Source organism: Dunckerocampus dactyliophorus, chromosome 16, assembly GCF_027744805.1.
Source record: "Dunckerocampus dactyliophorus isolate RoL2022-P2 chromosome 16, RoL_Ddac_1.1, whole genome shotgun sequence".
NCBI lineage: Eukaryota > Metazoa > Chordata > Actinopteri > Syngnathiformes > Syngnathidae > Dunckerocampus > Dunckerocampus dactyliophorus.
Window position 1 is genome coordinate 12,923,226 of NC_072834.1, and position 11,775 is coordinate 12,935,000.

General features: G+C 39.1%; 2 protein-coding genes and 1 long non-coding RNA gene across 5 annotated transcripts in view; 2 read left to right on the forward strand and 1 right to left on the reverse strand.

Annotated features, from left to right (window-relative positions):
• Positions 1-2,210, forward strand: part of LOC129169355 (uncharacterized) — a 7,184-nt gene extending 4,974 nt beyond the window's left edge. For both annotated transcript variants that reach the window (XR_008566422.1, XR_008566421.1), the window contains exon 4: positions 1,710-2,210. This is a non-coding gene — a long non-coding RNA (uncharacterized LOC129169355). The remainder of the gene's footprint in view (positions 1-1,709) is intronic.
• The window catches only part of pou2f3 (POU class 2 homeobox 3), an 18,365-nt gene extending 11,105 nt beyond the window's left edge, over positions 1-7,260 (reverse strand). The window contains exons 1-3 of the mRNA XM_054755721.1: positions 7,176-7,260; positions 6,886-6,942; positions 1,340-1,368 (exon numbers count right to left, since the gene is read on the reverse strand). Of these exons, the coding sequence (XP_054611696.1) occupies positions 1,340-1,368; positions 6,886-6,934 (78 nt within the window). The 5' untranslated portion in view covers positions 6,935-6,942; positions 7,176-7,260. The remainder of the gene's footprint in view (positions 1-1,339; positions 1,369-6,885; positions 6,943-7,175) is intronic.
• A 1,387-nt stretch (positions 7,261-8,647) lies between these two features.
• Positions 8,648-11,775, forward strand: part of trim37 (tripartite motif containing 37) — a 17,403-nt gene continuing 14,275 nt past the window's right edge. For both annotated transcript variants that reach the window (XM_054755305.1, XM_054755304.1), the window contains exon 1: positions 8,648-8,864. The gene's annotated coding sequence lies outside the window, so the exon portion shown is untranslated. The remainder of the gene's footprint in view (positions 8,865-11,775) is intronic.

The following is an 11,775-nucleotide window of genomic DNA, read 5'->3' on the forward strand; positions in this document are numbered from 1 at the left end:
CTGGTTTTTGTATGATTCGGTTTTTGATGATAATTATTGCCAAAAATATCTCTCAGTTTTTGTACACTGTCACTTTAATCATCTATATTGTGTGTGTGTGTGTGTGGGGGGGGTGTTATTTCATATAATGCACACAGGAGGATGAACAACTCCGTATATGTCTCCTTTCTCCCTCCAAATAAGCATTGTGCACCCTGTGCCAATGAGGCATTCAAGCGCACTGCGTATTTCTGAGCGTTAGACGAATAGGCTTAGGCGGTCTGTGCGTTTTCTATTGTGTATGGCTGCAAAAAAGTTGCAATCGCCACAACTTTGAAAAAGTAGGTGAGAAACTCTATTGAATTCAAGAAAGATCTCGTAGCAAAGTACGACGGTAGCGTCTGTTACAATACAATCGCAATGTGCAGTAAATGTTCCCGGTTAACACAGGTGGCAGAGGGAGCGGTTTAAGAGAGACACAGAACGGGTAAGGGTCGGGTGAAATAAAGGGGACGAGAAGCAAAGCAAAATTTTGGTCAACGTTTTTGTGAAAAACAGATGACAATTTGGAACACCAAGTTTTGACTGTATGAGGTTATTTTACTAGTATTACAAGGAAATGAGGTGAAATAATTGTATGTGATCTTAATTATTACATTCCGAGGATTATTATAAGACTGTGCATTTAAAAACAAAGGTCAATAATACCTGCAGTACATGCTAATACTGATAGTAACTTGCAACTTGTGGTGTCAAGTGGAAGGTGACAGGAAATTGATTTAGGGAACATTTTTAAGTGAAACGTGTAAATATAGCACTTTGCAAGACAGATACCAATAGCACACAAGATGCAAGAAAGTTAAATGTTGTTATGTTATGTTATTAATAACTATTAGGCCATTTTTACTAGCATTGGTCGTATGTTTTTTCATCATTTATCACATGATCAGGTATTTAAAAAGAAAAAGCTAATTATGCTTTAAATCAGGGGTCACCAATGTGGTGCCCGCAGGCACCAGGTAGCCCCCCCACGACCACATGAGGTGCCCGTAAGCCTGCTTTTCATTCAGGTTTTCAGTTAATAATGTGAGAACACTGGAAAGAAATGTATTCTGAAACATAAAATGTGAGTTGTGGACACCAGCATTTTGTTAATCTTCTGGTAAAACAAGCATATTCGCTTTGTTTGGGTTTAAAATAAGCTCTGAAAATAAATGTTACAAAAATGAGTAGCTCTTGGCCATTTTCATTTTCTAAAAGTTGCTCTCGCAAGAAAAAACGTCGGTGACCCCTGCTTTAAATAATGCCTCCCCCCTCCCCACATTAATTTTTTTCTTTTAACAGCCACTCTGTCACTTACCTGTCGGTGAAATCCAAGTCCTTTTTGCTCTAAAATGACAGCAAAAAAATCCATTATTAAAATAATAATTATAATTAATCATATTTAATTATCTTCATCTATAATAATTACTATAATATCACATCGTTAAAATCACATTTGGATTATTATAGAAGCACAGTACACGTTTAGCAACATGTTTATTAGTATGCACTGAGAGCCATTTCTAATATTTCATGCATCACCTTACTGTGATACATGAGAGTGACGTAATATCAGAAACGGGCCTCCAGTCACAGTAACAATCATGTTGTCTTTTATCTTACTTGATGTTACATTAAAACAAAAAAAAAAACACACACACACATTTGATTTTTATTTTATTTTACAGGATTAAAGAAAACATTTGTTTTTTAGAGCTGCTGTGCAGGGAGTAGGAGAGGTCAAAGATGTGTCGCTTGAAGTTGAAGCATCATTTGAATGTCAAATGGGACTCTGTGTGTATGCGTGCGTGCGTGCGTGTGTGTGTGTGTGTGTGTGTGTGTGTGTGTGTGTGTGTGTGTGTGTGTGTGTGCGCGCGCGCGCGAGAGTCGCTGCTGAAGAAGCACCATCATGCAAATACACTTACAACCCCGCCGCACCCCTAGCTCTACCTCCTTCACTCCCCCCAGGACAAGCAGTGCCAAACTTCCAGTATGAAAATGACCATGACATGCAAATCAGCTCTGACTTCACACATGTGCGCGCACAGACACACACACACATGAAAAAAGAGTGGCTCTATAGACTATTTTCAGTGTAATTCATGTTGTTTTAAGTATTGTAAAGACTTTCACTTTAAATAAATACATGGAGAGTTAATGTAATGGCTAATAGGACCACACTGTGTAGATTAACTGTTTCAACCAGGCTATTATTACAATTGTCATTGTTATTATTATTATACATTTTCTTATTTTTAATAGAATATGTGTTAAGCCTGAATTTACTTTCTAACACAAAATGATTAATTTTGTGTCACTTTAATAACATAATTTGCGAAAACTATTATTATTAGCACTAAGTGTGGAAACATGTTTGAAAACCTGCGTTAGCGCTGCTGTCTGTGAAAACCACACATTTTTCCTTTTTAATGTGGTGATTTTCATTTAAAGTGTACTTTTTATTTGTTTGGGATAATAAAATGGAGATACGTGTGTTCCATTGGATAGCAATCAGAATTTAATAATGTATTTATCTATTCATGAGAAGATGTTTATGCTAGTTTTACTAGCGTACTTACTGTTAACTTAATGAATTCAAGTATTGTTATCATACATTCTGTGCTTATTTATTACAGAACAATGTTGCTTTCAATTGTACTCCTTTATTTATTGACTTATTCTTTGTTACTGAATAAGCTATCTGCAATATCTCCAGTGTTAACTTTACTATTACACATTGTTATCCTGCTTGCTATGAAAAAAAACTGTCAACTGGTACACGTCGAACACAGAATGCGGACAGTTGCTTCGTCCTACTCCTTTTCAGACATCTTGAATTGTGTACCTGTAAATACATCATGTACTTCAATGTAACCTTTATATGCATGTTCTGTTACATTACCATAGCTACACACTGCATATCTTTGCATCTGTGTATCTAACTACATAATAACGGCAGGTTTGACTATATTGACTGGATGATTAATTTCACCCTTGGATCTGGGAGCCGTCCAACAACGATAAAAATATTGTAAAACAACGCAAACATTGCGATCAAAGAAGACTCAATTAGACTGAAAAAATTCATTTGAAACGTCAACTCAATCAAGCCTTCACTCCAGGCGAGGGCTGGCACCTTTTTGATATTCTGAAATTGTTCCGGAATTGGGAGAAGAATACATATTTGATCTGAGGCCGCGTTCCAAAAAGCTTTGGCAGCACCGGCACTTTAAGCCACGCCTCGTTTCATCATTTCAACACACAAGTTCATCCATGCATTTACGTCCTGTCATGCCTGTGCTGTCCTTAACAAGGGAGATGGAGCCTATCCCGGCAGACTACACACTGGACTGGTCACATGTCAATCACAAAAGGCTGCTATGTAAACCACTACACCATCACATCAATTAACCATCACCACGATAACTTTTATTTAATACAATTAGACTTCCTGGATGGATGGATATATCTCCTATACAAGTTATACTGTACATACACACACATACACACACATACGCGCACACACAGTATAACATATTGTATATTGTAATAAAATTCATGTTTTTTCCACATCAACCTTCTTTTTTTGCTCGCTTTTGGACATCCATCAGACAAAAGTGCATTTCTTTTTAATTAGATTTTCAGTGGAAAAAAAATCTGTGTTTTTTTTTTCACAGTTTATCTTTAGTGTTACCCTTTTTAGCTGCTAATTGACTTTTTTTGTATTCATTTATTATTCACAGGCATATTGAGAGCCTTATTAATTAAAAAATATCACTGGTGGAATTTTTAAGTGATGCATATGAACTTATTAATAAATGTTTGTTTTTTAACTGTGAAAAGCAGAAAAAGTGTGATGCATTTTTTTTTTAATTTGAACTGTCAAATGTATAATTTAACTTTTTTTTTTCTTTTCTTTTCTTTTTTTTAAAATAAAGCCAAAGTTTGTATGTAACGCACTACTAAGTCCCAAAATGCATTGCAGTAGCTCATGCCGCTCACATTTGCACATGTTGCTCGGAACTATGGGAAGTACGGTGGCCTTTCGGGGTCAAAATGTATTTTGCTGTTACAAGCACTAAAGCAGTGATTCTCAACTCACCGCTGACCCAATGGTGGGTCACATGTCCAATGTGGGTGGGTTGCAGAAAGCTAGTCAAAAATTTACATTTTAAAATAACGTTTTAGTCAATAGAATTTTTCATCGTCCTCCTTAAGATATCCTCATTGTACAGCAAAATATCTAACTTTTTGGTCTTATTTACCGCAATTTTGATCTTTAATTTTAATTTATGCATGATTTGTATGCATGCAGTTATGTTCCTCCTCATTTCTTTAAAACAATGCCTTAATAAATCAATCCAAAATGCACTTTGATATGAAAATTCTACAGGGTGATATCAATGCACTATTGAAGGATAACGCTGCCTTGCACACCACTTTTGAGGAAGAGAAAGAAGCAAAGGAAAATATCACCGAGCAAATGAAAAATATAATTGAGACGGATCAGAATGCACGACTGATATGTGATCCTCACAGAGCTCCAAATTACACCCAGGTCGAAAGACAGGACAGTCCAAAACAGAGGAGAACCAGATGAAATAGACGTTCCTTCAACAAAGAAACAGATTGCCAACGTCCTACAATCAAAGGAGGTGGACATAGACATCAACACCATCGATACTGTATGGAAGAATCAACACCACACCCGTCATCAGTGTTAAGTTCACCAACAGGGAATCCAAAACTGCACTGCTGAAACAGGGAAAGAAGCTGAAAGGTACAAACGTCTCCATGAATGCACATCTGGCAAAACGCAGCGCTGACATCACCAAGAAAGCATGAAACTCGAGGAAGCAGCGAACGACACAAAGCACTTGGAGCATCAACGGCGAGATCTGCACCAAGCTAAATGGAGGACCAGGAGAAGCAAGAGTGCTTGTTGTCAAAAAAACAACCCACAAAGAAAGAACCATGTATTTAGAAGGATTACATTCTGTATCATTTGATATTTGATATCATAGTTACAAGGACTTGCTCAACAAAGTACTGGAATTGGTAACCCATGTATCTACATGTCAACGACACTCACAGAACGACACGAAAGACGACGGGACAGGAAGACGTGTAAGTGGTTCTGGGAAGCAACAGGGGGGAAAAGGAGGAACTTTTTGTTGTTTGGTTTTCTTCAGTGTCGAATAATAATACTAATAATAATAATGAACTGTTTTGATTGCATGAAAGAAAAATGTAAATAGTGAATTAGTGCATGTTTTATATACTGTAGGAAGTGAGCATGTGTATTAGCTATGGATGTCATACTCCTTTTCCGACATGTAGAATTGTGAATTGTATTATGAAGCATTCAATGTAAACTGTATGCATGTTCGAAATAAATTAAACCGTAACCATAACCACTTTGGGCATATCATTGTGTGTGTTGTTTAAAAAGATGACATTTAAAAACATCTTAAATAAAAGTGGCTGGGGACTTAACGACTGTTGGAAAACGTGGGTCCCGAATTGAGGCCATTTCAGAACCCCTGGACTAAAGTATGACACACTCAGTGTCACATCGTCCGGGGTATACCCCGCCTCTCGCCCCAAAGTAAGATAGCACAGGCTCCAGCTTATCCATGACCGTAATGAGGACAAGTGGTATAGAAAATGGATGGATGAATCGGCCAGTTGTAAACTCCCAGTACATTATCACCCCTCAAAGCCACTAATGAGTCTTTATTTGTTGAGGGTTTTTTTCGCGTTATCGCAGCATTTAAATAACATAGGGGAAAGATGATTTAGTGTGAAGATGTTTGTCAAGTCAAGATTGCTTTAAAGTACAACAAAAATGCCAAAAATCACAAGGCACCCAACAAAACGGGCATATTAACACTATTTTAAACAAACTGAAAGGCCATTGTTTGAGTGAATGTTCTGCATTTGTATTGACTGTTCCCTTTTTTATGTTTTGTTTTGTTTTGTTTTGTCGCTGTCCTCGGCCGCGGGGCCCAAAGCATTTCTCAGCAAATAGCCTCAGGTGCATCCTGGTGTGGCCGCCAACTGCCACTACACACACAAATACACGCACACACACACACACACACACACACACACACACAGGTCAAAATGATGCTTGTTTGTCTTTAAAGTGTGAAATATAATTGTTGCATGCTAGAAAGAGACGCTATGCAAACTCATAAGCATGTTCCATTAATTAAGTCTATTATTTAATGTTATTTTAGTTTCCTTTTAATGATATATATTGTTGTCATTTTTAAATTCTCTTTCATGGAAAAATCACAAGGCTCTTCTACCTCACAGTGAGGCTTATTTAACAATTAGCCAACATGGTTCCTTGCCCAATAAAGCACCACACAAATGAAATGCCAAATAAAAATATGAGTAAAACCAATGAGATTATTGCAGCCTTTCAATCTGGCATGACTTGTATGAGCTGTGTTGCAAAGCCTCCAAAATGTCAGGATCACCATGTTCATTTTTCACTGAATCTCTGTCTAAGATGTCTAAAAAGACTTTCTGGCCTTTTTTAAAACCAAAACTTGCCTTAACAAAGCAGCTCCACAACATGCAAAATTGACCATTTCAATAAATCACAGGTTCAGCAGCATTAAAATAATGTTAATTCTCGCAGGACTGAGCTAGTTTTTGATTTACCTGCGGCCACACAAGAGGGCAAAATATGTCCAATTCAGTCACAAATATAATGCTTAATGCATTTCAGTTATACAAAGATGTTTTTCCACATTGCTCATATGCATACAAGGTGTACATGAATGAATAATGCAGATAAATAGCAAACAAAGCCATGAATTGAACTTCTTTGAGAAAGTGTAGCGTTCTCACCTTGCTGCTCGGCCTGAGCGTCCGACTGCTCCAGAGTGTCTGTGCTCATCTTCCTATCTGCAACGATAAATACAGCTGATTTTCCTACACCATTGCTTACAAATTAAGCAGGACAATGAGGGCGCTCAGGCCAGCCAGGAAAATCATCTTGACTTTATTCTAATGAGCCCTCCCTGGCACAAGACCACACCAATCTACACTGGTGTTTATAATATTCATGGGTGACATGCCACATACTGCATACAGGTGACTAGTTGTTGTTGCTTTTCTGAGGTCAAAGAGAGACTTACCTCACTCAGGTGGATGCTTTGTGGCGTCTGCCCGGATTCTCAAGTGCAAGCTGTGGGAATGGCAGAAAAAAAAAGTTTGGGAAATCCACCGCTGCTACTACTTTGGCATTTTCCAAAGTGGAGGAACGCTCACCTGTGCAGTACACTGTGCACTGGCTGGCTGAGAGGCTGATTTGCATACACCGCCATGCGCCCTATCCAGCCGCAGACTGTTTGCATAAAACAACAATGGGACTTGCCGCGAAAGCGCACACACTCAAAGTCTCTTTCGCAGTCTCACCTGTGTGGAAAATACGATAACAACATAGTGCTACCATCTAAATGAGTGCTATACTGATGGACTTGTCTTGCCATGCAGAGGCCTCCACACCTTGTGGTGTGTAATAACATAGATGAGTAACAAGGGCCACATTATGTACTATATAATGACCTCCAATTCAAGACTTCCACCAGAAATGCAGCTTTTTATAACCATCATGCTGCCCAGTGTCGATACTATTAAACAATATTCTAATTCATGTGTTTTTTAGTGGTGAGCTGCACTGCAACGCACTGTTTCTAATATGTAGACCCTTGCAGCTAAATAAGGTCATCAGAATATTAGAAACCCCCTCTCCTATGCAATGCAGTGCACTGTACGCCACAACCACAGTAATATAATTTACATACTGTATTGTTGAATTAGCACCTTTCTCTGACAGTGTCGGTCAAAACTGCGAGCGACATGACATTTGCACGGTTGCCTAATAAAACGTCCAAGGGGTGTGTGTATACGGTTTACATGTATGAATCTTGAAATGTTAATAACTGCATAATTAAGTCAATGTTTAAGTTTGCTCAAACGGTGCCAATTTTGAAACAAATGACATATGTAAACATAAAAAAAAGTATGGTAGAGCGATTTTAATAAGTAAAAATTACAGTGCATTACAATAATGATAGTTTTTTTTAAATTTTCATTTAAGTACCAATGAAATACAGAATATTACATACAAAACAGGCAACAGATTTCAAACATACAATCTTACAGACAATAGTAATGTAAACATGAATAGCAGAGTGGACTGTACTTATGGTCATTACAAGGAACAATATTGGAAATACAATATGTTATAAAACGAGAATATACCTGTGAGGGTTAACTATTGGAGTACGAAAGAAAAAAGAATTATAGCAATAGCACATTTTGTCATTGCCAAGTGTGCAGAGTGTAGTGGGTAAGCGGGAGTAAAAATGACCTAGTCGGATATTAATAAATTATACGAAATTAAAACCTTAACGTAGATTAATTAAAACCGTCAATGTTGTGTCATAATATTACACTATTGCTCCTCTTTGATGCCATCTACACGCTGTGCGCGTTACTAACACAGGGTGGCGGTAGTGTCCGTTGAAGCTACTCGGCACACACAATAACAGCGAAGGGAAGAAAATACTGTGCTTTGATTGGACATTGCTAAGGGACAGGCACCTTCGTTACATTGCGTTGCGTCTTCAACTGACGGCCAACTAGCGAAGGTTTCCATCCTGTCCGCTTTGATGTCTGATGGGCGACATTTTTTTAACATTTTCACGTAAACTCTACGTACATACGACGCTTCGGCTCTCCTACAAAAACTGAAGATGTAGGTTAAACGTTTTTTTCGACGTCGTTTAAGCAGTGGTGGACATATGAAAGACGAGTCTCTGGTAGGTGGGCGACACCAGCTAATAGCCATTAAGCTAGCTTTCTCTCACTTGGGCAAATGTATTATTTATCAACAGTGATCTCTCACATATCACTCTATGAATACACACTGCCATTTTACTGAATGTAATGCTAACCTTGTCGTGTGGGCCGCTAATGCTGCAGTTGGGACTGGCATTGACAGCAACCGTTATACGAACATTTAGCATCTCACCGGCCACAATATTAGGTACACCTGCTAAATTTCATGCAATCCAATACATGAGCTGTATCACAACATTTAAGAATATAGCCATGAGGGCTGACGTGTGCGATGACGTGCCATTATAAGCACATTAAGTTGATAACCTAACATTGTATTATTTAAAACTAAGTAAACACACAATATTTACATGTGCCAGTACATCTTAACCTCTGCTACCCCAACTCACAAACAACCTTCACAGCAAGTGATAAATTATTTGTACATGCTTTCATTTATTTATATATTTTATAAAATTATATAAATATTTAAATATTTATATAAAATTTATATATTTTGACAAGCTAATGCACTGGGCCTCCTGCATGACATTGTTGATAAACAAGAGACCAAACACCCGGACGCTGTATTCATTATATCTGGCGGTTTCAACCACTGCAACCTCAGGACTGTTCTCCCCAAATATTACCACCATGTAAGCTTTCCCACGAGGGAAAATAACATCCTGGACCAAGTCTTTAGCAACATGAAAGGTGCTTTGAAGGCTGTTCCAAGACCCCATTTTGGAAAGGCCGACCACATCTCCATAGTCCTTTATCCAACCTACAGACAACTCTAAGTACAGCAGTTAAAGTGTGGAATAAAGAAACTGATCAAGTACTTCAGGACTGCTTTGGCTGCACAAACTGGGTTGTGTTTAGAACTGCAGCGGAGAGGGAAGATTGTACTGTTGATTTGGATGAATGATGATGACTGGCGCCATTAGCACATGCATAGAGACTGTTACCACCACCAAGTATTACAGAAAATACCCTAATCAAAAACCTTGGATGAACTGTGATGTAAGGGCTAAGCTACGTGCTCGTTCGTCTGCATTTTTAATGGGCACCGTTGAGGACTACAAAAAGGCCAGATATGACCTGAGGAGATCCTTACGAGAGGCCAAAAAGACAGTACAGACAGAAGCTGGAGGGCTACTATTCCACCTCAGACCCTCGGCGCATGTGGGTGGGGCTTCAGCACATCACGGAGTATCGACAGCGGAGTAGAATAGCCACATTCAGCCAAACCACACTTCCAGACGAGTTGAATGAGTTCTACGCCCGCTTTGACATCCAAACTCCTGATGAGCAGAGAGGGTGGCTGGGCTTTGGCACACAGGACTCACCTCTCATGGTAACATCAGCAGATGTGCACAGGGTTCTAAAACAAAACAAACCCACGAAAAGCAGCAGGCCCAGACAACATCTCAGGCCGTGCACTTCGGGTTTGCTCATCAGAGCTAGCTGATGTGCTTGCTGACATATTTAACTTGTCGCTTACACGAGCATCTGTACCGACCTGCTTTAAGTCCACCACCATAGTGCCCGTACCCAAGAAGAGCAACGTGACCTGATTAAATGACTATCGCCCTATAGCACTCACTCCTATTGTTATGAAGTGCTTTGAAAGAATAGTCATGACCCACATCAAAAATAGCATCCCGATCACTGTGGACCCTCTACAGTTTGCATATCGCCAGAACCGGTCCACTGATGATGCGGTCAACACTGCCATCCACACAGCCCTTTCTCACCTACAAGGCCAGGACACATATGTCAGAATGCTATTTATAGACTATAGCTCTGCTTTTAATACAGTCAGCCCCCACAAACTCACAAATAAGCTCCTCACATTTGGCCTGTCACCCTCCCTCTGTAACTGGGTGTTTAACTTTCTAACAGACAGGTCCCAGTCAGTCAGAGTCCACAATTGCACATCCAGCTCAAGCACTGGGACCCCACAGGGGTGTGTGCTGAGTCCGCTCCTCTACACGCTCTTCACCTACGATTGCGTGGCCTCCCAGAACAACACCAGCATCATTAAATTTGCAGATGACACTACAGTCATCGGACTGATCACTGGTGGTGTTGAAACGTCATACAGAAGAGAGGTGCCGGACCTCATAGCTTGATGTCATGATCACAATCTCATTCTCAATACAGAGAAGACCAAAGAGATGATCATTGACCCAAGAACAAGGGAAAAGGAGCCGCATAAAGCCCTGTTTATTGATGAGACTGAGGTGGAGAGGGTGAAAACCTTCAAGTTCCTTGGCACATACATCAGTGAGGACCTCACCTGGTGTCACAACACCCAACAAAGTATCAAAAAGCCCCAAAGTGCGTTTGACGACTGTCGAACGAAGTGGGACAGGTCGCCACTCGCAACAAACAACATAAACATGCAAACCTGGGGGATTTCTAACAATATTAATTTTTGAATAAAATAATGGCCCCATAATTCCAAAACTGATATCCATTTACATAAAATTTGATGTAGATTTTATTTTTAATTATTGTGCTTGAAAGTTGGCTTGGCGGTTGTGGACCCCTGTGTTACAGGATGCTTGGGGATATGATGTGCTCTTTTACACATTTAAAAATACAGTAAGAATGCCACTTTTATAGAATTGGCCTCTTTAATTTTTACTATGTAAGATTAATATCTACACCAACAAATGTAACCGTAAAATCGATTATTGAATCATATGGTTTCTATACTGTATCGAATCGTTCTGTTTTAAAAATATATCGTTTTTTAATTGTATCATAACCTGTGTATTTGGGTGCTAATTGAATCGTCTAACACAGAGACTTCAAATTGTGTACCAACACCTCATCCCACTACCTTCGGCTGTTATTCATCATTGAATATTGAAGTTAAATGCA